The 27,484-nt window shown below is 30.0% G+C and overlaps 1 protein-coding gene across 1 annotated transcript in view; it reads left to right on the top strand.

Moving 5' to 3' along the window:
- The window catches only part of LOC148225949 (kin of IRRE-like protein 1), a 152,843-nt gene that overhangs the window by 94,964 nt on the left and 30,395 nt on the right, over positions 1 to 27,484 (top strand). The window contains exons 8-9 of the mRNA XM_088203691.1: positions 12,453 to 12,594; positions 12,666 to 12,796. Coding sequence (XP_088059817.1) covers positions 12,453 to 12,594; positions 12,666 to 12,796 — 273 coding nt within the window. The remainder of the gene's footprint in view (positions 1 to 12,452; positions 12,595 to 12,665; positions 12,797 to 27,484) is intronic.

Genomic DNA, 27,484 nt, shown 5'->3' with positions numbered 1-27,484 from the left:
TTAAATATATATTTATAAACTTACTTAACATTACTTAATTAAATACTGTAATCATCATAGCTTTTACTAAATAAGACAAACAAATAGTTTATAGTTACAATGCACAACCTCAGTAACGAATTAGAATTAACCGTATCATTTATATTTAATCTTAATTACCCTAAATATCTGAAAATCCGTGGATTCCACTAAGAAATTCCGTTTCTTTATAAATTGTATTTTTTATAAATTGTATAAATTTTTACACACGATCCAGCGTTCAATTTTTTGCTTATGTGAAAAAGATTTTATATATTGTCTTTTTGTAGCAATTAATAATTTATAGTGTTTTTGCCATTTGCATTCAAAGCTTGCAACTTTAGCCAATCGCTTCTCCGAAACCTTATTCGCATCTTTGCTGCAGACCAAACAATACATTAAGTGACTAGAGTGCATGATTGTTTCATCTATATAGATGCATCTAGGTGCGTCTTACAAACGAGGAAGTTAAAGAGAAATATTCTAGTTTATATAATATAAACTATGTTACTTATGTGGGTGTAAGACGCGGCATAAAAATATGGGTGGGTATATTTTTAAATAAGATATCGCCGTGCCACGAAAAGGTTTCCGATTAAACAGAGGCGTAATGGGGGTGCTTTTTCGGGTGGAAAATATTTTTTTTTTCGTGGTAAAGATTTACGAATCGAATAGACACTTTTTCAACATTAATTATTTGCGTATTTTGGTCTTTGAAACACGCGATGAGGAAGTTAATGGCGATGGAATTGGGGTGATTCGTGGCGCGGCCGAGATAAATTGTAATCCTCGTGTGATTTGAGAATGCTTTATTTTTTACTTCGGAACAGAGAGAAAGAGAGAAAGCGTAAAATAACGACTCAAGGTTTTTTAGTTTTGTTTTTCCGATTCGGCACGCGAAAATATTGAGGAAGCGAAAAAAACATTGACGTTAGTGAAGAGTAGCAAAATATGTATTGTGAATTTTATCTTATACATTTTTTATTTAAATATGGCTTAGTTTAAGTATAAGTAATTGTTAAAAAAATCTTTTTCTTACTAATTAATCTTATTTTTGAGCAAGTGTCGCCTATAAATTATGATGAAAGAGAGTGCCTTAAAAAAAATATTGCTTATAGCTTTTATTTTTTGCAGCTTTTAAATATAAAATAAAAATTTTAGACCCTTTTTTCACAATATCAAATACACTATTCATTTTGGCTCATGATGGAAATGAAGGATAGATTTCGTAGGGACTTTTACTTATTTTATTTAAAATTTACTTGCCAAATTCTTGTTAAACTTATTTAAATTCGGAGTACTTTAGCAGGATCAAATTAGAAGGTTTTTTTATTTATTATTTTTAAGGGTCGTCATGTATTAGCTTGTTACATTTTAATAATTAATATAAAAAACATATATTTGTGGTTTTATTAAGGGGACGCAGGACCTCTGGGGGCGCTTTACGATCGATCGATCAATTAAAATAATATATTTCGGGAATTCGCTGCGGCATTTGAATTACTTTTTTTACGCGTGTGACACGTGTCTCTCGCCACAACATTAATAACACACAACTTCAGAACTTCAACGACTACTTTATATCAGTCTTGAATGCTCGTTACTACCTTTTTTTATTAAATTTAACTTTTTCGCATTTAACACCGCCATCCGATTCTGACACCTAAATAGCATGTATATATTAGTTTACTTTTAGAAATATTTCATTATGTATAATAAATATTTGTGACAAAAAATTAGAATATATTTACATTAAAAAACATATTATATTCTCATTTCCATATTCTAACATTCTCAAAACAATTTCCCAAAATATTGACAATCTTATCTCAAGGTCTAGCGTATCAAAAAGGTTACATAACACACAAACAGCTCTCCACCAACGACGTTTAATGTTCATTATTTCCGCGTTATACTCAAGAAAACACACACACTCACACAAAGACTATATACACAAGTGGCAATTTTGCTCGGAATAACAATTAAATTATTTATCTAGGTAGTTTCTAATGGGTCGTTATATAATTTTAGTGGGCGCCTTTAAGATTCACGCGAGTGCTTATCAGGGCTAGGGTTATAATTGAGTCGTCACACGCACATCACCAGACACGCTCTCATAACACACATACACACGTACACGCATCGTAATTCATTACAAAAATATTATTATTGTTATAATTATGTTTATCTAAACGGCGCAGAATGTTTGTGTGCGTATGCTTTGATTGTTTGCGTACATGTGATGGGAGCGATTTCAGTGGCGGCACGTGTTCAACCTTTAACTTCAAAGCGCGCTCATTCTATTATTGTACGCCCTTTTTATGCCTTTCCTCGTGTACTTTAGGACAGTGACTCGAACAGCTAAGCATATTAGTTTGCTAAACAATATATATATTTTTAATATTTAAATCATATTAAGACCATCGTGACCTTTTAGGTAACCCAAATACCTCACAATAGTAAATAATAATACATAGTACATAAGTTGAAACAAAAGGTATAATCATAATATATTAAAATTAAATTATACGAACCGAACCAGCTCTTTGTATCTAACATTAAATATATCAACTGCAGTGTCAGCGTTTTAACCCTTTCCACGCTATGCACATTATATGATAGGCAGCTGAGTCGCGTCACCAGCGCGAAACCCAGCGCATCATGAGCTCGTAAAACCGCATGTTTTTTAACGAATGGTATGTTGTAAAAGCTTTAAAAGTCAGTTTCACTTATAATCAAATATTTTTATTTTTATTAATATAATTTAAGGTAAAACAATTTGAAATATAAAAATAATAAAGAAAATAATTTATTTCGGTCGTTATGAAAATGGGCGTCACTCGCGAAAATATATTTTTTACTAATTTATTAGTGACTATAAAGTTTTAATTTACTCAAAATTATTTTAAATATATCAGCGAAGTTTTTTGAAACAGAAGACGCCATGCATATGTTATCAGCAAAACAAAACATTGTCAATAGCACATACTGTTTTTCACAATAACTCATAAAAATACATGAAATACAAGAATGAATAGTTTCCAAATATCTTTATATAAATATATACTTAAATTCTTATATACTTATATTGCTATTGGCGTATTTTTCTCCTTAGCTGGAGAGCTCCGATGAGTATTATTATATCGACTTTAAAACCTATTGCTACAATATAACCTATTTAGTGTGACGTCACACAAATAACATTTTATGTTGTTTGTTTTTATCAGTGAGAAAAATCCAATAAAGCATTCTTTACGTATTACATTGTTCGCATAAAATGTATCATTTTATTAATACCCGCGTTTTTGAACGAAAAGTTAAATTTAATACCGCAAACGTACAGCCAGACCGTAAATCACACCCTCACTATTATTTATTAACCTGCAACCGAAACGAACGCGCATTTTTACAAATTAACACGTCGTTTATTTTCCCAATCCGGCACTGCAATCGAATTACACCGCTTAACTGGAGTTACCATCATCCGTTAAGAGCCTTTTCAAAATAATTTATACGTGGGTATATAACCATAAAATCATATAGTTTGTTTAATAAATGTATGGTGTAATAAGTATTCTTGATATTTTTTAATTTTTAGATATTTTAAAATTTAAAAATAGTCTGTACAGAGTAAGTCTGATTGATTTAATCTGATCTTACAGATTTGCCCGTTGTAGCGTATTGGGTTTACGCCTGTCATAATATTTATCATAACAAAAAAATTAGAGCTTTATAATAAACTGTTCTTAATTAATATTTTATGATTTTTACTATTATTTTTATTACATTTTTTATGTATTAAAATAATACTTTGTTTTGTGTTTTGAGCAACGTGACCCATTGGACTAACCTGTTAGCTCCCGATGGTCGTAATTTTATTTAAATAAATAAAAAATAAATTACTTTTTCAAATTCATTATCAATATATTTATTTATTATTATATTACAATAATATATTTGTAGTACCAATGAAAAGATGCAAGACCTCTGGGGGGCGTTTTACCGTCGATTCTGTATTTGACTATTAAAATAACATATTTCGGCAATTCGCTGCGTCATTTTAATTACTCCTACAATATTTTTCTATCCGTGTGACACGTGTCAGCCGCCACAATATTAATAACTACAGAATCATTATTATTTTATTTACGCTTTTATTTGCATTATTGTTCATATACATCAAATATTAAAAACATAAATAATAACAAACATAAAAATGCTTTATTATACATTTCAACCCTAAGCAGTTGTAAATTTAACAGATTTGAAACATTGAAATTTCCGAGAACAGATAAAAAATACACACCCCACCTACTCCGTTTCACTTGTATTCCGTTTTATCTTCAATTTAATATCCGACGATTTAAAAGCCTATTTTTTGGGTCTAAGTATTATATTATTATATACACACCCCTGTGCCCTCTGTATATACATATATATGTATATGAATGTATAAAGAATAAGTTAAAAGCTTCCAACGCCCCCGACGTTACGGCCGATGTATTATTTTATTACTTGTAATATTCCATTTTTGGCCAGGGGTGCGCAACCTTGGCGCGATAAGGACACCGGCTCCTTCATCGTAAATATTATGCCTGACCAAAATCTGTTTCCAGACCATAAAGTCAATGTGAACTCGTTCGTGGAAGATAAAAGAAGATCCGTGCCCCCTCTGAGCTTTGCCTGTCGAAGGGAAGGCTGGGGTGCAACACCCCCTACAATTCCACGAATATCACTGTCGAATATGCTTTATTGGATCATATATGAGACATTGGGAATATTTACAGCCAAATGATATCATTATAATTGACTTTATTATTTTTAACTTTACCTAGTCAATGTCAAAATTCGATGAGGGTTTTTTGTACTATGCTTAGATTTATAAGCACAACTTTCAAAGCAAAAATGATTTACTTTATCTATTAGAAGTAGCTCTATTCTTGTTTTTTTAATATAATCAATTTTATATTTAAGTACAATATTATATAACGTTTTTAGGTTGATTCTTTGTTTCATTAATAACGCTAAGCATTTTCTCTAATAGTATATAGGGTCAGTCATAAGTTTACAACTTATTCCGTTGTGCTAGGGTTAGTGTCTTGTAAAGTAAATGGAGTGATCTTAAGCTGACATCGATCTGTGCTGAACGTTTGCCTTTAAACTTTTATGAAACAATCGGAGTGTAGCATTTTTTTAGAGCGTAAACGGATTTCGCGGGACCTTAGGGTCAAGACAGAAAATTGTCTGTGAGGGTGGGTCGGTATGGTGGTAAGGTGGATGTTTGGAGATGGAGCAGTGCGATTTTTAGCACTGGCCGTAACATAAATCCAATCAAGCTTAGAACGGTCCTCGGCTCATTGATCGTATCCTGCGGAGGCGTGAAACAAAAAGGACGATAGCAAGAGCAAAGAGTCGACCCTTTTGGAAAGGTGGAGAGCACAATATAGGGTGTGTAAATCTACGGAAGCGTTTATAGCTCCGATTGTTGTTTGTGTGCTTTGTACGTAATACTGTTGTAGCGTCCGTTGAAAAATATATAGGATATCGAAGCAAATTGACAATCTCCTATAAATTACACCTGAACAAAAACATACTTTATTTTATAAGATATATATAAATAATATAGTTATTAAATGATATATTAGGCTAGGCGTATATGTATGTGCTTATTTGAACATACATCAATGTATGGGAAAATTTATAAAGAAGACTTTAATAATTTTATAAATAAAATTAAAACCAGTATAAATAAAAGTAAATATAAAACTTTGACAAAAAGCTCAGATAATAAAAATATAGATTGATAAGCATATAAATAATTTAATGAGAAATATAAATATTTTTCATCACAAATGAAAGCTAGAACATACGTTTATGTATACGTTTTATATTTATAATTTTAATGCACTCAACTGTTACTGCATAAAGAGTTATTTTTTACTCATGCAGAATTACGTAAATAAAATTACATTTTAAAACACCGCAGTAATCCAATCACTAGAGTTATTATTATGAATGTGGTTTTCCCATAATTTAATATTTATCAAAATGAATTTAATAATACATTTTGACTCAATTTAAATTGAAGCATACAGGTTAAAAGTAAATGTTTTGTTAGTAAATCTTTTGTAAGTCCTTAGAGCTTAGAGCGAAGTAGTAGCCTGAGCGTCGAGGCGTAAAAAATTAGGTTTTCAAATGCAAAACTTATTTGATTTGGATAATTCTATCAAAATTTCTATAAGTACATCACTTTTATCTATTTATCTGAAAGCGGTTTTTTTTTGATTTCGCGTTTTTTTAATTTTTTAACTAACGCACTAATTTACTAAATTTTAATTGTGTTTTATTAATTATATAAAGTTTCTAAGAACATTACTGTAATAAGTAAAGATGTTTTTTTGAAATATAATTATAATTTTTTCTATTTAAATTAAATTTTAAATGTATAAAAAAAAACATATGGGTATATTATTTTATGTGTTTTTATCTTAAAAATACATCACTTTTCTATGTGTCACTAAAATTATTATTATTTCTAAAACTAATATTTGTAGAATTGTAGAATATATTTTATTGAATGGTTGATAAAAATATAAAAACAATTTTCTTATTTTAAAATATTTTACTTTTTGTTATAAATAAGTAACTTTATAGTCATATTATTTACTCCTCTTATTGTTTTAAAGTATACTTTTCAATTTTCGCCTACTTATTTAATTATTTTCACAAGACAATTATGATACAATATATAATAGGGTTAGAAATATTTTATATAATTATTAGTAGTTGAATATTATTTTTAACTTTCAGGTGACAAGTACTAACTTTTCAATTACTTACACATTAATTTGCCCCCCGAGATGTTAGCAAAAGTAAAAAACCCGCGAGCTAAAATAAGTTTGAGAACGCTGATATAAAGTACTTAATTTGTAAAGTAAAAATTAAATATATTTCTACCTTAAAATATGTTCATACAAAAAGGAATTATGTTTAAGCGCAATTTTATATTGCTTTTAAAAATTAATTAAAAGTCAGATCAAACTGTTTATTTTTAATACAAATTATATTATGAGACAAGTATATTATAGTCAGTTTTTAAGTGTGTTTTATATTATTATTAATTACGCTACATTAATAGCGCTCGTTTTTTAAAAAAAATGGTAGCTTATTATCATGGCTTTTTTGTCATAACGGTGTTTCGGCACCTTTTTCTACGGTATTTTTACTGTGAATACACTTGAGTCTGAGGAACATTTTATTTATTTATTTTTACGTAAATATGATGTGATTATATTCATTTTCTATATTTTTAGGTGTAATTTGAATTGGAATTTTGAATAAGGACGTCATTTCAATTTTTTTTATTGGGGGAGCAAAAGTTGGCCAGTCAGTGATCGTTTTTTTTATTCCGATTTCATTAACAGTCATAGTATTTCATTAAATGACATGCACTTTTTTGGCCAAATTCAAAGAAAGTTAAATGCTCCTATTTCCCCCCCCCCCCAAATGGCATTCCTCTATAGAATCCACATCAAAGGCAATATAATCGTACCATCACAGTGGCAATGCTAGGTTATCTAGTTAATTATAAGACTTTATATAACAATATCACGACTCATAACAAGTGAAAATCGCCACGCTAAAATTCCATCTGTAAAACAATGTTTTATTATTTTTTTAAATAATATTTTACATCTTGATATCGATTGGTCGTGTCAAATTATGGCGGGGCTGCACACGACTACACATATGTAAGTGTCCAAAAAGGGAATTTTTTTTTGAGTGACTTAATCGAATGGCTTAAATCTTTTTAAAAAAATATTTAAGCCATTCGATTATTTTATACAAAATATAAAGGTGTTCCGTGACTAAATGTTTGAGGCAAAATAAAAAATAGCTCAGGGGCAAAAGTTGGGCAATCAGTGTTCATTTTTTTTAATGTTTTGATTTCATTGAAATTCATTCATTCAGTATTTTATTAAATGACATGCATTTTTATGGCCAAATTGTCTCTGCTTCTAGATTCTATTAAAATATGCTGCAGCTGCTAAAGCATTTTAATCCACGTTGAAAGAGTAAATTTAAAAATGGATGCTAAATAGAAAAAATGTTGAGTTTACTCTTTGGGCTCGCGTACTTAACTAAAAATATTGGTCTAAAGATATTGATGTTTAATTGACATTTGGAGAAATGGAATTTAAGACATATCAATCAGACTATTAAAAACAAAAGAGAAATGATTCGTAGGATTTTGTAAATACATTCTCGAAAAGACATCCTGAAAAAATATTGCGTTTGATATATGCTCTGAATTTTATTCCCATTTTTTTCAGTGAATGTAAACGCGATCTTTCGCAAATGAATCTTATTATTACTCTAATAAGAGCTTTGTTCAAGATCAATACAGTTTCGGCACTTTGGTTTATCAAACTCGATCAATTTAGCTACTTTTCGATCCTTCAATATACGTTGATCTGTGGTTTCTCAGATTTCATTCGGCCTTCGACACCAACACTAAAAAAGGAACCAAGAAGATTTGTCAGACGAGTAGTGGACAAAACTTTAGAAATCACTATAAACTTTTATTTAAATATATAATGTTTTTCAATCCTATTTTACATTTGTTCGTGAAGCGACCACACGCAGATGACCACGTTTGAAACTATCTTTGTCTCAAAACTTGCGTTAATTTAATGTGACCAAAATTATCATTCATCAACAAGAAAACAACTCAATACTGTAAACAATTTGGACCACACACAAAAGCCCTCGTTACGACCAGAAGAAATCCCATAAATAACACGCGTGTTGTTCTTACTAAATCACTGGATCCACAATATTCTGAGATATCCACCAATCTGAGAAACCACAGATACGTTGATATGTGGTTTCTTAAATTTCATTCATGCCAGATACCAACACTAAAAAAATCGACAGTATTTGTCAGACGAGAATTGAACAAAACTTTAGAAATAACTTTAAACTTTTATTCAAATATGTTTTACAATTTTTTTACATCTATCTATCTACAATATAATATAATTGTTTTAAGCCGTCGCTTCCGGACGCGCATAACTTAAAATGAAACATTTTCCGGTAAATTCTCAACTCTGTAAATCTTATCGTTTTGTATAATATTATATAAATATTATATATGGTGTATATAATAATACATGTAAACAAAGGAAATATATTTAAATATATTAATAAAAATAAAAATTGAATTTTTTCGATTGATTTTCGAACCGCTGGTAATGCATTCGGTTGTTTCGACCAATGAAAAACAAGCATTTAAGTACAAAACAAGATGGCCGACATCACGTGACAACAATTTTAAATAATTAATATTCATAAACAAAATTTTGCTACGCGACAGTTATTTTCATTTGTTCGATTTGACTAAATATAAATAATCGGATTGCAAATTAACTAGGTGTGTTAAAACTATGAAAATTAAATATATACATAATGTGTGGAGGATTAGAAGAAAAACATTGATCAAACTAGACAAACAATCATAAAACAATCTTCGTAATGAAATCTTCAAATTTTTAATTCCCATCAACGGGCTCCGAGGCCGAAAAGTGAGTTTTTTCTTTTATACTACATAAACATTATCATTGCTTCCGATTGATTGCACATATACGTTAGATTTTACTGAAGTAGGTTCGTTTTAAACGTGAACATATAATATATACTTAGTACGTATGAAGATTGAGGTTAATGTCGATCAAACCGTATAAATGCTAATAAAACGTATTTTTTTATCTATTGATATTTTGGGATACTATCTTTTACGACGATCGCGTGACAATGATTGTGATGCAATCGGTTATTTAGCTGAAGAAGCTTGGTAACAACAAAATAAATTAAAACCATTATTGTAGCAAAAAAATCACCAAGATCGTTCCGTTCCGAGTGACGAATTTCAATATACATATGTGTATTTTCTTGGATGTTATCTAATAGACGACATTTTACAATGATTATAAATGTGATTGCATACCTGAAATAATCGAAAACCAAAATATCTAAGAGTGGCTTATTTTTAATTCCGATGTGGCAAAATATGTATATGTCATGGTTTTTAATCATTTTTTGTTGTGTCATTATTCCTCTCTAGGAATAGCCAAATTCAAGCTATTCAGTTACATCAAACTTATGTAGTATGTTGTTAATAAAAAGACAATACTTGCTGAAAGTGACTTCAACATGAGAAGATTCACTCTTTGTTTATATGTACCAATTCTACGTTGTAGTCATATAGGTCATCAAATTGTTCTATTATTGCTTCTGAAAAATAATTAAAAACAATAAGAACTTATCATGAGTAAACATGGAACACTTTATTACTACTAATATAATCCATAAATTTAATTTAAACGACAACCAAAGAACAAAATTAACGGAAGTTACTGTAGAGGATTAAACACGTAGATTGGCATCTCTTCATCTTCTTCAAAATTGTCGCAATATGTCATATATTAATTGTTGCCATACGTAAATGTTATTAGATCTATTATTGCTTCTGTAAATTAACTGTAAACGATACTATATAGTGGCTCAAATGTAACGTTTTGCTAACACTAATACGAGATTTTTCATCATTACTAGCATTGTAATTTGTTTAATCAACTTTGGTATGTATACCTTGAATTGCCAAATCACCTCTATTTATCTTTTAATATTTGATAACAAAATGTATTCATTGATCCCGTAAGCTTCGCTATACTGATATTTTACTGTACAGTGTTTAATTTTATTATCATCCAGATTTAAACCTATTATTATAATTCAAGTTTTAAACCTAAATATAAATAATATACAATATTCTGTTTTATCATTAAATATTTAAGTTGAAAATCTAAATTTAAATAATATAAAACGTTTTCTTTTGGAAATATTTAGTTAAGTTGTAAACCTATTTTCGAATGAATTAAAATGTTAAGTAGTTTTTTATAGATTGAACCATTTTGACTATTGTTGAAAATCCTAAATATTAATGTTTAATTTGAATCATTAAATTTAAAAAATAGATTTAAAAAAATCAGAACGTAGCAAAAATAATATTTAAAACCCAAAAAGTTGAAGGTCCGGTTTTAGCACACTCACTAGCTTCGGTACTTTACGACAGCTAGTATATATGTAATATTCTTAGGATAATATACACAAAAATGTAGTAGATTTTCTAAATGGAATATTGAAACACCTTCTTCGTGCATTAAGAAATAAAATATAATATTCTTATTTATTATGACTTATATGTATACTTAATGTAAAAATTAGTTATATTAGCTAAATAGATTTATAAAATGATTAAAGAAATAAATTTATTTGTTTAACTTTAGATTTGACATGTCTAAAGTAAAGAATAAAATATGATAAATTTTGTTTATTTTTTTATGCGCTTCGTGGCATAGAAGAAGCTCATTTTACTCAAACTATATTTTAATATAATTTTCTTTAGTAAAACGCTTGACAAGAAGTGAGTTTTAGTGGTTTTTTACCTAAAAAAGCCCTTGTTATTATTGTCTAGCAAATTATGGAAATTTATAATGTAATTTCTTTGAAACTGGTAATAACATGTTAATGAATGTCTGCTCTGATACGCAATATAGTTTGTTTACGCCATCATAAAAGTAAACTCAAATTAATTATTTTTATGACTCTTTTTAAAAGTTTTTAACTAATTTTGACTAAAATATTACGAGTGGTCATGACATCCGTATTGAAAAAATGTATTACAATAATTAAAGATATTCTATCCTTAAATATTTTTATTTATTTTTTTTCTTTGCAAAGTCGTTTCCATTTATAAAAAAAAAATCTTCCGTGTTCATTTGAAAAGAGCGTACGAAGCTTTCAACATAAATGTCAGTAAAACATTTTTTTAATTCATAATATTATATATTATTCCTAAAAAAACTTATTTACGCTTTTCGCTATAAAAATATATTATTTTTCTTATAACCTTAAAAAATACTTGAATAAGAAAAATATATTTGCAAACAGCTCATTATTTTATAAGTAAATTTATAAGATTTTTTACCTATCTTTTTACTACATTATTGAAAAATATTTTTTTTAAAAACATATTAAAAGAATCGGTAAAAATTCCGAGGTCAACTATTAATATACTAATAAATAATAATAAAAATTTTAAATTCTTATACACAATCTACTTATTATACATTCATTATACGCTCACATAAACCCCGTTGATAAGGATCTCTGAAAAATAAATTTGCTTAAAAATAATAATTCCAGTTAGCCAATTTAAACGAACGTTAATTTCCCCTGACGTTAACATTCTTCAACGTCAGATGAAATTAAAATTAATCCTATTTATAACAGCGTTTACATCATATTTATTTACCATCTAATTGGGCTCAATTTCATTAAAAATTTAACCAAATTTTTTTTTTGTTCTAAAGGAGGACACTAAGGGAAATAAGACCGTCAGTGAATTAAATTTCGTACCCACCACTGAAGACGACGGCAAACTACTCACGTGTCGAGCTGAAAACCCGAGCCTGTCACTGTTTCTGGAAACGTCTTGGAAGCTGGAAGTCGTATGTAAGTGGAAGCAAACTAATATGCTTAAAATATCATACACAACACTCATGTGAAAATCGCGAATATTTCAGACCCTCCTCAGGTGAGCTTGATGCTTGGAAGTACCCTTTCGGCTGAAGATATCAAAGAAGGAGATGACGTTTACTTTGAGTGTCACGTGCATTCCAATCCGATGTGGAGAAAGCTGTCTTGGATGCATAATGTGAGTACATGAATATTAAATTCTAAATTATTTAAATCGTTTCTCCGCCGCATAAACATGAGCTAAAATAATCGTGTCGCAGTCGCCAATCATTAAAAATTCTCACGCACACAGTGATCCAACCGCGGGCTGCAGCGGAAAATATTCGCCAATTAATCAAGCGGATCCGCTTTGAATATTCATGAGTCGCAGTTTGCAGCAAACGGTTTAATTCGGCGACGGGGCGGCCTAACGAACCGATAGTAACACGGTTTTGAGGCATTAAAGCGTAATTTAATAACCATTTGCCGAAACGATGGTGCGGAGATAGCGCGGGACGGGCTTATCGCCGCGGGCGCCCACGGTCCGGCTCCATGAATCATGGCCGCCCTATGGCCCAGTGATGGAGTGCCATCCTAATGCACATAGAGCGCCTATTAATTATACGCCGCCTTTGTGACGAGCGGCCCATCGCTGAGGATGACTGATGGTCAGACCGCTGGACCCTAATCTCTCGGATTTAGGGTTGTTTGCGTTCTCTAAGTAATATAAGGGCTTGAACAAGTGAGCTACACGTTTTCTCTAACTAATATATTCTTCATCTTAAATCGCTGTGGTTGTATACGGGCGTGACAAATACTATATCTAATAATTTTATTTTTTGCTAAACCAGAAAAGTATTCGATTGATTTATTAAACGAGCTTTTGTAAAGGCCAATGAACAAACCATGCTATACATCAATGATTGATATTTAATATTTGTATCAAATATCTTTAAAAAAAACTATCTGAAATCTATTTATTTTATAAAAAAATAAGCATTATTATCTGACTGTTGTAAAATGTGCAACATAAATTTTAGAGGTATATAATTGAGTTTTTGATCTAATAATATATAGTACATTACATAAGGTCGTATAAAAAAATAAGCAGTGTGATCAAATTTTTCAGATTTTTTAGAAAAATATAGATTCGCGCTTTAACTAAAATACTACTTGCATTAACTTATTTTTAATTAAAAGTATATAAATATTTGCGACTACCTATAATCCTTGCAACAAAATTAGAAAACTGACAAAAGGTTAATATAAAATTAATGGAATTGTTTCTTGGATTTTTATCGTTATTGTAAGCAATCGAAATAAATTATCCAAATGTATAGATCAAAAAACAGTTTTTCAGCATGAAAAACATTAAGATATACTAAAATTGCTGCATATATTCACCGAACAGGTACAAGACGCAGCATCCCCAGATAATACATTTTATAGAATGGCAACATTCCCAATTTTATTGATTATTAAATCAAGCATTACAAAGTAATACATACATTCTAATGAGATCTGTATTTTGCATAACAAAAAATCTAGTTTTGCTAACTATCTTTAAATTTCAAGGGCTTATATAAGTAGTTTTTATTATATATACATATTTTTTAATAGATTTCGTAAAAATATCAGCCAAGTTTGTTAGTCAGTTTGTTTCTCCATGTTTCAAAATTAGGACTAATAAATAATATACAAAAATTATTAATTTATTCGAAAAAAAAGTGGAGAGATAAATATTTTAAAATTTAAATTAAAAAAACGTATTCTATATAAAATTTAACGGTTTTTAACCCCTTGATTAGTATGGGCGTACATGTACTGCATTATTTTAAATGCTCTTACTTTCAAAATAATATTAAAAATTATACAATTTAACTTCAACTTATTATTTATTTTATATTCGAGTCTATTGCTAACCATAAGTAATCTTCTGGAGACGTCACACGTATTGACTATCAGGAATTTGCTATGAGACTAAGACAGTTCGCGATTTGCGTCGCGTCGCTTGGTACTCCTTGTAGCGACTATTGGTAATGACTCCTGTTTGTCTCTGCTGACGTCACGAAAATTAATTTTAAAATTTCCACTACAATTTTATATTAATATTTTACAGATACTTGATTATTGTTTAAGCCTTATATTATTGACAAATAAATTTCTTTGAATTTTGCGACCCCAAAAATCTCAAGGTTGGCGGACCACTGTTTTAGTAAATTCAACAGTATTGTTTTCACTCAATCTATTTATTTTTTTATGTTTCTGAAAATAAAAAATACATTCAAATAGTATAGTTTTGCGACCATAAAATAAATAAACGAAAAATCGCTAATTGGGCTGCAGACTACCCAAATAGTGCATTTTAAAAATGTTTTTCGGATTGGAATAAACGCAAGCAAAAATATTTATATAAGCATAAAACCAGTACATCTAAACATTTGTTTCTTATGAGTTTGTAAAAATAATAAACTTATAGTATCAAACATTTCAGTGTAGTATCTTTAAAGTAAAGTATGCTTATAACTATCTCATTTTTATGCAAATATTATTTTATGTATACAAACGTGCGTGTGCATCTTTATTAAGCACACTCCACACGCGGACACTTTTACCCACCGACCCGCTTAATAAAAACATCAAAATCTTATTTATAGCCGCGATCTCGCAAACAACCCCGCGTGCGCCTGAGTATAATACTTTTTTTGGTTCACAAATAAAGAGTTTTTGCCCCCCGAACCCAAGGGGGTACGAAGGAAAAAAGTTTTATTGGCCTTTGCGGCCTTGCGGTGAAGTTGCTTCTGAGTGTCTTCTGGGAAAAATGAACCGACGTTAAATATTTTAAGTCCCCGCCGAGTTTTCCGCGGTCTGAGAGCCTAAGACGACAGGCAAGGCTAACTATCCCTACAAGCAAAACTTATGTTTAAAATAGAATTATTTTTAATGTGCATGTGGTGAGAGAAATAGAGAAGTTGTGGATAAAATTTTAATTACTATTGTTACTCCACACCTAGCAAGCGCATATTATTACCGGTATATTAAGCCGTTTATATAGAATTGTTTTGTAATGCGCTTTATATTTTAAATATCGGTTTTAGAATCGCAATGATAGAAAGCTCTTTGGACTTTAGGAGTTCTGGGATATGTTTATATTATAGTAAATTTAGACTTATCTAGATGTATAAACATGTATTTGAGGTTCACTTTTTATTAAATGCAGTTTCCTTGTTCACTTTAAAGTAATCGAGGCAAACTGTGTTTTAAAAAATATTGTTTAAGTTGTTTCTTGCTTCATTTATATTTTATATTTCTAATAAAATGACTATTAAACATTTTTAAAGATATTTATAACTTAGTTGAATTTGGTTTTTGCTCTAAATAACTAGTTATGATGGCTGTGTCATCCGCCTACATCGATAGGGCAGTATTTCTTAAAATATAAATATCATTGATATATAGCAAAGTTTCTCAATTTTTTCCTGCGATGAAACAGTGCTACTTTAGCACTCTCAATTCTAAATCTATGGCGAAGATATAGTAATTATAAATTTATATTCCACAAAAAATAAAACAAAAATTAAACTTTGTCATTTAATGAACCTTCCCATTGTCAGCAAATAATTACAAAGCCTTTAATAATTAGGCATACAAATATTTTTAATTCACAACAACATGAAAGCAATCTTCACTCACCACGTTCGACAGAGCGTACTCGTAATAAACAATAGCAATCATTTAAGCGATTCCCATTGTTACACAAAACGGGTGGTGGCTGAGACGCGTTTCCATTGCGTTATTTATAAAAGGAGCGCCGCAAAACCGTCGGTTAAATTAAGTTTATTGTTTCCTTCCATTATTATTGTTGTTTTAGGATGTTGTTACTAAAACGTCTCTAAACTTTATGGGGTAAATAGAATCCGACGGTGCGCGGGACTTGAGCTCGCGAAAACTTTTCTCGTTAGTTGCGTGCCGCCACTGGCATCTTGGAAAATGGGGGTTGAAAAATATTAAAATATATCTTTCATTGAAAATTTTTTTACATATGATTTCACTAAAACAATTAGTAAAATTATATTTATTATATATAGCAAGGCTATGGAGTCGGAGTTGGAGCAATTTAAGCGGAGTCGGAGTCGTAAAAAATCGACCTACTCGTCGAAAGAAAACTACAGAGTGATTCAGATTCATTATGGAGATGGGTTAAAGTCGACCATTTTCTCTTTAGTGTTGGTAACCAACGTTCCCACTGCGACGGCGACGGCACGATTTTATTGCTTTTGACGTGGATTTTTGACTTCTGAAAAGGGATAATTGTTTTTTGCGCTCTTCTATTGGTCAAAATTCGGTTTAGATATGTTTCATTCGATAATTTGTAATCTCAAAATAACCAAATACTACCTCTTAGCTCGAAAAGTTTAAAAAATGTTGTTTTAAGAGAGTCACGATCGCGTCCTCTTTTGATATCAGTTAAAGCCAAGGTATCTGCACTAGCCAACTGGCTTATGGCTGTCGCTATCCAGTTTCTTAATACGCTGGCATTGCACTTTGCTTTATTTAATGTTTATTTTATTAAATTTATATTATTTTTATCATTAATATCTTAATTTAATCGAGATAATTAAATAAAGTGCGTATTATGATTTCACTATCATAGATTACATATAGTAGAATCAAAACATATTTGTATTCCATCCACAACAAAAAAATTGTTTACGTAGATATACATTTATAGCGTATAAGATTATATTATTTACAAGTGTTTTGTATTTCAAAGTTCAAGTTCGCCATTGTGGTTAACATATTTTTTTGCTATATAAAAAACACTCTTTTTGTAATCTATCGATCTGCTATTTTTGCCTATTCAAATATGCGTAAGTATAAGCTGAAAACAAATATATATATTGAGTGAACTGCTCGAAGGTTGCGTCGACCTTGAAAATCGCTCTTAATAATATATTTTCTTAGGGCAAAAAATACATCAATGTTCTATTTTACGTATCTGATCCAAAATAGAGTTATCGCAAAACGAATCCGCAACTTAATACGGAGCGAAAGCTAAAGTTAACTTTAACGAATTGAAGTGACATTCAAATTACGGACGGGTAAAAGCTTTCGCGATCAACTATTCTCGTAGTTTTATTCTGTGACTAAATTTTTCATATACTGAAATTTTTACGTTGATCAAATTATGTACTTGCAATTTTGCGCCATGAAAATATCTAAAATTTTATGTAATTAATAAAAATATTAATAGTTTCGTTTCGGATTTACAATATATAAAAAAGACAGACTACATACAAGTTTTTTTATCAGTACGATGTAATTTATATATTCATTTTAATAGTAGTGATTGCTTCAAGTTCAAGTTTCCAAACATTTACTGATATTAGTGTTAAACAATTTAAGCAATCAATACAATTTTTTTTACAATATATGTTTTTAAAGTCTGTATTGTTTTTATTTAATTACCATCAATTCATTTTAACGATTCCTATCCTTTTAATTAAATCGTACCATAAAAATTAACAAAATCCTAATACCAACATCAACCCTTTAAACGCTAGTGAGTCACCAGTTATTATCTGTATCTTTTTCTTTAAATAAATATTAAATACTTGGTTTACTGAATAATGAAGCTAGTACAATAATTTTTTGGTTTTGAAGCTGTGTTTTATATTGATCGTTTAAAACAACTCTTAAACAAAACAAGCAAAAACAATAAATTGCTTTTAAGGTTAGGCCGTGTTTAAATAATTTACAACAATTTTAGAAGGTTTGGAATGCTCTCATTCAGGCATATATTTAGGGTAACATTCTCAGATGCTTTATTTTTTAATATAGATTAGTATTGATATAATTTTTCTTTCAATAATGTTACTTTATAAGCAGAATATTACTTCTGCGGCGTTTTAGTTATTTTTCTCAGTTTTGGATTCAAAAGTGAAAGAGTTACGACAGATTACGTAGCGCATATAAGTCGGAGAATGTAAGTTTGATCCCCGAACACCTTTTAAGAACGAAAGCTACGAGGGGTGGAAGCAATTTCGTTTAATGCGAAAGCGATGCGCAGCCGGTAATGTATTCGCGGTACTAGGGGAGCCTGACATTTGATTACAAAGCCTGAAATGTGTTATTTGACCTGGCTTGTTATGAAAAATTTCGCTATTGCCTGCTATGTGCAAAAATTTAACGAAAAAATGAGAATTTGATTACACAGAGATGCGCTACTGCAACATTCGGGTTCAGTGGTAGAATTTTCAATTAAATAAATGATGACTGAAAAAAAAGGATGTGTGTCACAAATAAAAATATAATTATGGGTGCAAAAATTCAATTTTGTACATGGCAGCTAAGTACGGTTATAAAATCCCATTTTGTTCTTTCAATTTCCTAAATTTGATTTAATCTGCAAATTGCGCTAGCTCAATTTCTTTCACAAGTGTTTGACTTTATTGTGGTGGCGGTCCAAAGGCCACAATTATGACCCTGTCACGGCAATCGCATGTTGCAATTGGGCCAACACACGTCGGCTTTTATTCCCAGAGAGGACCTAAGTCACTAGTAGGTGGTAAGAAAAGAAAGTTCAATCAATCATTCTTTTGTGCGACTCATGACCCGATATGCCCCGGCGCTGATTACTTTTTCGCATTGTAGGTCAAAAACGTACGACCCGCCGCCAGAGATTTATATACATTTTTTTTCAAGGCATACTTTTTGCTGTAGGCTCTGCGTCGTGTTTTATTTGACTATATTAGGCGGGCAACAATAAAACAGGAAAACGGCCTTAAGTGTGGCAAAAAAGCACTCTTTTGTGACATCTGTATTGCGGAAAATATGAGTGAAGATATAATATTTGAGCTGACGTGTTTTTTTCTTGAAGCGTATGCTTATATATAAAGGTAGAAAATATAAATAATATTAGAGTAATGAATAATACATAATGATTTTAGGAGAAATAACTCATATTCGTAAAGTTGCTAAGAAAGAAATGTGTATTTTAATAATTTTATTTAAGCAGTAAAATATGAAAATTATCAGATAAGACGGTTGAGCTAATATTTTTCATCATATTGCTACAACTCTCTTTGATGCGTGGTTTGTATAATACTTAATAACCAAGTATTATCGACGCATTTAGTAACGCTCAGCAATTTCCTGGCTGTGTGAATAACTAATTAAAAATATCCCTTAACAGAGTTAGTTCTGTTCTAAACTGTTGATCACGCCTTAATTTTTTATATACAAATAATCCTTTATAGGGCAAAGCCCGAAAGCTGTTAATATATTAACTACCGAATTTAAATTCTATCCTTAATTATCACCTTTCCCACTTTAATACGTTACCGAGGTATGTCATTGGTTAATATATTAATCATGTGACGTAAAGTTGGCGTTGCTGGCCAAAAATCAATGTTTCACGTCACGATCATTATATTAACATTGATCATGTGGCGTTGGGGCGAGTCCTTTATCGATTCAGACGATACACTTCGGAGCTCAATTTTTCAAGGATATTCTGCGATTTTTCGGTAAATACAGGGCTTTTTCTTAAACAAAAAAGGTGCAGGAACTCACTTCTTGTCAATCCTTTTACTATGGAAAATTATTTCAAATATCATTTAATGAAATTTAAAATAGCTTTTCCTATGCCACAAAGCACATAAAAAATAGACAAAATTTATCATATTTTTTTTTACTTTAGAAATGTCAAATCTTAAGTTAAACGAATTTAAGGTTTAGGAACCCTAGGGGTGTGACTTCATAGCCAGTGGAATCTAGTTTTTTAACATTATATTTACATATGTTGCGACAGACGATAAATGGCGAGATGTTTTCTCGAGTGGTGGTGGAGGAGCTGGCGGAGGGATGATGTCAGTGGACGATCCTCACAGTTCTGATTGGTGTACCAGCGACAGTATATTCTCCCAACGGTGGTAGAGAAGCTGGCGGTGATATGTTTGAGTCCAAGATCGTATAGCGGGTGTATGCTGGTTTCTTCGAGTGTCTGCCTGAGTCATCGAGTTGCTGCTCATGACTGCATTCTCCTCATTGGAGTCCAGACTTAAGTATCCAGGGCTGCAAATCTTGCTGAACAAACGCAATTATGCAACGATCATCCATCCAATCGGTGCAGTTGCTTATTAGAACGGCGAAATAGGTATACGCCTTTAGAAAGCGACGTTCGCTTGATGGGTATTGTCCAAGATCGTATTTCATTGCAGCAGGAATCTTGTGGATCCGGTGATTTATTATATCCGTGACCGTTTCGCAACAAATAAATATAGCGAATGTTTACAATAAGAACAACACTCGAGTTATTCTGATCGTAACGAGGGCTTTTGTGTGTGGTTTCCTTGTTGATGGATGATCATTTTGGTCACAGTAAATTAACGCAAGTTTTGATACAAAGATCCATTCAAATGTGGTCATCTGCGTCTGGTCACTACACGAACAAATGTAAAATAAAACTGTAAAACCTCATGTCCCTTGAATACAAGTTTATAGTGATTTCCAAAGTTTTGTCCCATTCTCGTCTGACAAATCTTCTCGATTTCATTTTTTAGTGTTGGTGTTTATGGCTGAATGAAATCTGAAAAACCACAGATTTACCTATTTTGAAGAACCGATAAGTAGCAACGGTGGTTCGACGAGTTTGTTGAACAAAAGTGCCGAAACTAAATTAATCTTGAACAAATCTCTTATTGGGGTAATGATAAGATTCATTTGTGGAAACCCTGGTTCACGTTAAATTAACAAAATAGGAATAAGAGTCAAAGTACATATCAAACGCAATATTTTTCAGGATGTCTTTTTGAGAATATATTCGCTAAATCCACGAATCATTTATCTTTCATTTATGGTAGTCTGATTGACTTGCTCCTAAATTTCATCTCTCAAAATACCAAATAAACATCAATATCTTCAGGCCAATAATTTTAGTCAAGTACACGAACCCAAAGTGCAAAATCAACATTTTTTATATCTAGCATCCATTTTTGAATTAACTCTTTCAACGTGCAATAAAATGCTTTCAAATCAATTGAAAAAAAATCGTGATGTGTAATTTATAGCAGCTACATCATATTTATAATAGGGTTCATAAGTAGGTGAAAATGTGAGCACTTCCCCCCCCCCTCTTCATTGAATTTAAATGAATTACTATGAATTTTAATGAAATCAAAATATTAAAAATAAACAATCACTGACTGGCCAACTTTTGTCCCCCTCTCTCTGGTAAAATCAAAAATGACGTCCCCTATTCCTAACCAGAAATTCTCAGGTAATCCTGAAAAAAAGTATATCGAACGTGTATCCGTATCGTGTGCTTTATAGCTAATAATAAGGGGCTGCAATGGCTACGGCAAGTGGTCGTTATGATGAATATTAGTCTTTACGAGTCGTAAAGACTAATATTATTTTGCTTTATTGCGCTTTTAACGCGTATTTGCCAAAAGTTTATTCTCACAGTAAAGTTTTTTCTATTATACTTATGATTTAGTCAAAGGTATTTAAAAAATTTTATAATCGGCTGATATTTAGGGTTTAAGCAGTGTTATAGCTATCATTTTAGAGAGCTAGCATATAAAAAACTATAGTGAAAGTATTAAATTTGATGATAAGAGGTAACATAAAAAATTTAAATCAAGAATGGATGAAATTCTTGCAAAATTAAATTTTATTATATTTAGAACTTTTAGGCATTATTTTTATTTAAATAACAACAAAGTAGCAGAATATTTTAGAGAGATTAATAATAATTTTGCAAAGCAATTTTTTTAATACTTTACCTAATAAAAAAGCAGGATAAATTTGAAATATAATTGACTCTACACTGTGAATTATTCCTTTCTTTAAATATCATTGACTTATAGGAGTAGCAAAAAATCAACTGAAAAAGTTAAGTTAGTTTATAGGAATTTTGTGTTGTAGATAATGATATTGGAAAAGACAAATTAAAATAGTTAATTAAAATACTATAAATTGTGATGCTTATTGATTTTTTTGACCACTAATTATAATTAACAATACAAGTTAGTTAAACATATGTATATATTTTTGAGTTAAACAAATCATTTTTTAGCTTAATATATATTTTGAACTTTTAATAAATATCTTACTGTAAATCATTTTTAATTGCTTCCGATTTAAGTGGATAAATATCTACTTTCCAGGTATATAGAAATCACTAGATAAATAAATAATAAATTAATTCAGCAATTGCTAAATAAATAAATAGCAATTATACAATAAGCAATGTTGTTTTTTTTATAAATTAAATGTAATTGAAGTCGAATGAACGCTACAATAAATTAATTATCTCAGATAGGCACAAGGTAAGACTTTGAGTGGCGAGATCCATCCCTTGGTTATAAATCGAATTAAATCCGTCACAATGGCACCGAGCAGAACGATAATAATTGATATTGTATTTTGGAGGACTTCAAAGAGATTTATTAATTGGCGGCGTTTCAATTTAACGAGATGCAATCCGAAGGAAACTCAGGCGGTGAATTCAGTCGATTACCTATCCACGAAAATTATTATACAAACAGCTTGTTCAAAAAGTTAACGAACTTTACTTGCTCTTACTTCTAAAGACTGCGGTACATTTAATATTTAAAAAAATACATGAATGGTCCTCTAATGAAAAAAATTATGTCGACACAATATCAATCTAATTGCATATAAACGAATAAATTCAAACGTTATCCTCTTTAGCTTTGCTAGTAACTTAGTTTTGGAGTGTTTCTTAGTCTTCAATGACTACCAAAGAAGATTAATCTCTTTTTTCAAATTGTTCACATTTACGAAATTAGCTGCCTCGATGTTGACGTGCTGTTAGCCGCGTCTCGTATTAACAGTAAATTGTTTCATAAGTTTTACTAGTGACGTCTTTGACATCTTAATCACGAACTGCTTTCATAGTACTTAATTTTAAAATCTTTTAATCGTTTTAATGTGGCATAGTTTGGCACATTTTCAAAGTTCTATGATATGCATTATATAATTTAGTTGTATATCTTGATTTTGCTGTTTATTGATAGTTTAAGATTAGATTGCTATTTTCTACCTTCGCGTATGTTACACCTTCTTAGTTACAACATTATGTACAGAAAATAGTATTTCTTATCTCAATGGTGTAAAAAGAAAATATATTTGAAAATATATTTTTTTTCGATCATAAATGAAACACATTCAGGGAAATTCAATGTGGTACCGCTCTCGTGTAATTGTACTTCAAAGGCGACAAAAATAAAATAAAGTCGGTGAACTTTTCGAACGACCCACGTAGGTACTACGTGGAAAAACCAATTTACCGAGCTGCGAATCAAAACCGCGGATAAAAGTCCCGGGAAAGCCTCGGACTCGGGAAAGCGGAGAAGTGAAAGGAAAATCCCGCGGCGAAACTGGCGAAAAGGAAACGGTCTCGCTTTGCGGCGGACACAAATTGTACTGAAAATTAAACGAAACGAGGGGGCAGATTTGTGGCGGGTTCAGGTGAAAAGGAACGAGATTCGAGATCGGGAAATAGCCTCTATTGAGTCGTGGGATTGAGCTTTTTGCCGCAAAAATAAGTTGCTTTTAAGTGCAGTGCAAATAAGTATTTTTGTATTTTTTTATATGTATTTAGTAAAAAATCTTATTTGCCACTCCTACTATATAATTTATAAAAGTACTTTCACTTATTTAATGTTTTTTAATTAAATGAAGGCAATATTATATTTAAGTGATGTTACGTCTCGTAACTCAATCATCTCCAAATATGTACTTTTAACGTTGAAGCTCAACCAAGTTTACGTGAAAAGGGAAGCAGCTGCTTTTCTAATATATTAAGTCTCCCTCAATAGTTTTCAAAATTCCTTATTTTTAATGTCAGTCACTTCCGAGTGAAAAAAATACGAACAGAGATGCGTAATATGCACTATGTATGCACTTACGTATATATATTTGGTCTGACTAGAAGAAATTTCTTTTCTTACATACATTTTATGTGACGGCCATTTATGGGTTTAATTCGATTATTTTCCTGTTTATTTTCTTATTAAAATATTTTAGTAACCATCGAGGTTTAAGCATGTGAGAATTTGCGAACAGCACATTTTATTTGCTGCGTTTTTAAATATTTTACAATAGCATTTGTATTTGTGATGATTATAACAGTGCATTTATCTAATCCCTTGAATATCTGATCGTAAAAATGTACTTTCTGAGAAGAAATGATACTTTGTTTATTGCGCTTTTAACGCGAATATACATGGAGTTTTTTTTCATGGACAAACCGTCGACTAATGGTTGTCACAAAACTAATACGAACAACAAAAAATAATGAAATCTTACAGAGCTTTAATAGTTAAAGTGTTATTAATTGGATTTCATATTGTTACACTAAAAGCTATTTTTTCAGTTTTTAAAATAAATATTTCTGTCTGTCCATCTGTCACAAGAACTCTTCCTAAACGGTGACATTTGTAAATGTCATTCTTGCTGCCATTTGAGCTGAACAGCTACGTGCAAACAACCAATTACGTGCTACTGCAATATGTAAAGACAAGTGACAAAAAATATTTTATTTACAAAAGTATAAAAATAAATGTGTGATAACAGGATGAAGCATACTAATGAAATGCGTATAGATTCGTACGAAATCAAAGATGTAATACATTATTAAGGTTATAACAAGAGAAGAGAAGCGGCATTTCTTGAATACACATCCATATTTATTATAAACGTGCTTCGAAGGAATATTTTGATTGAAGAAAACGTCGGCTTATGAAATGACTTTTCCCTCTCGCTCTCTTTGTGCTCGGTAATGAAAGTGGGCTTGTACATAAAAGAAAAGTCAATTGCTGCTTCATAACCGTTGAAAACCAATGCCTGGAAAAGCCTACGAAACGTAAATACGCATAAAACATCGATACCAAAATGAAACGTATCGAGAGCATACGCTCTGAGAGGTTTATATTGATTGCTTTTTATCAAGGCATCCCAAGCAAATACAAATATTCATTTTATTGAGTAGGTCAATATCGAATTACAACTTTTAACAAGGTTGCTTTTATTTATTTTCGTAATTCAAGCCAAACGAACGTTAATTTAGGTCAGCGATTCCCACTACGCGAATTAATTAAGTTACTAAATATTTACTAATAAATATTTTTCATCATTTTATGTAGTTCTATTTAAACATATTTTTAGGCAATATTCTGCATTCAAAGTTTAGTAGGATATATAATTTAAAATATTTATCGATATTCACTACATATAGGTGACCCAAATAAATCATAAATGGTATTGAAGAAGTAGTAACTTTCTATTGCTTTTGAATTGAATCTGACAAATACTCTTATTGAAAGTCAACTTACATAAAAAATACATTTTCAGTGAAAGTGTCCGTCTTTTAGAATTTTAAAACAAAGAATGCACAATGTATTTTTTATTCTATATATTATGTTATAAATAATAAAATTAATATAAAAGTAAATTAGTTAAAAATTGCACAACTTGAAGATACCATTAAAATGCATTAAAATGGAATCGCAATTCAATTAATTTAATACTCTTACAATCTAATGAGAAACTCTTAAAAGTTTTTTAACCGTAAATTTCTTATTTTAATTCATAATGCTATTTAATTGCTCTTATATTACATTTCATAATTGGTTCGTTAATCTTGAATGCGAATTCTTATTTAATGTCAAATATAATTAAAACTTAAACATGCTATTTTAATGGCATTGCAATTCTATAAATTAAGCTTTAATCAATAAAACTATTCCACTTCAATGAAAAATTAAAATAAAATACAATATAATGATAAGTGTATTTATTATTACAATTTTTTTTTATTATAATAATATTAATTATTCAATTTATTTTTATTTATTTATATCATTTATTAATTATTTTAACATCAACGTGAATAAATACGTAATTTTTGGTGTAGAACCCGATAAATGAGTTGCAAAATTGTATATAGTTTAATAGTGGCATTATTATTATATTTTTATTAATCTTATTAAATGTGTATATAAATTATTAAAAATGTTTATATATTTTATAACATATTTTTAGTACAAAGATAGTGCTTAATGCAATTTTTATTGTAAAATTATTTTTTCTAATTTTTTAATTTTTTTGTCATTTTTTATTACAATCAATTTTACATTCTGGAAAAACTAAAATTAAATTGTTGGCTTTGATAGTATTTCTATTTATAGTCAACGTATGTAAAAAATAAATTTTCGGTTTTGATGCCCATAAAAGAGTAATAAAAATGTTATTTTCTGACAGTAATTTTGTTTTATTATTATATTTTTGTTTTATTAAAACCAGGCGCGTAGAGTGAGATCTTGTCACTTAACACGCGAGTGAGCGTATTAAGTGACAAGAGTGTGTGAGAGATAAGGGTATGCGGAATGCACGAAAGTATCTCACCATACGCGCCTGATAAAAACCAAATTTTCGAATGAAATCTTGAAAATAATTTTAAAACTTGTAGATAATAATAAAATGCTATTTTAATTATATTAATTAAGTTGTCATTATAAAATATAAAAATATTTATCTATACTAATATTTTTTTCACTATTTAAATTGAATTTTTGAAATTTTTTATGATTATTTTGTTGGATTTGTGTTATTTCTATTTATAGTCAACGTATATAAAAATTAAACTTTCGGTGCTGATGCCCATAAAAAAGTTCTTTCATTTCTCTCAGTAATTTTGCTGTATTTATATTTATTTATTTATTTTTATTCCGTATGTTTTTTTTATTTTTAAAGGCAAAGCCTGTTAAATAATTCAAAAACACTAAAAAACTATTGCAATGCATTTTAATGTTTTTTTAATTATAAAAATTTAGTCTTAATAAAAATAAACAAGTGT

Source organism: Plectrocnemia conspersa, unplaced genomic scaffold (genome assembly GCF_051122295.1).
Source record: "Plectrocnemia conspersa isolate PC_06_02 unplaced genomic scaffold, ASM5112229v1 ptg000014l, whole genome shotgun sequence".
NCBI classification, from domain to species: Eukaryota; Metazoa; Arthropoda; class Insecta; order Trichoptera; family Polycentropodidae; genus Plectrocnemia; species Plectrocnemia conspersa.
Note: the sequence above shows the minus strand (reverse complement) of the source record. Positions and strands in the feature narration are given on the sequence as shown.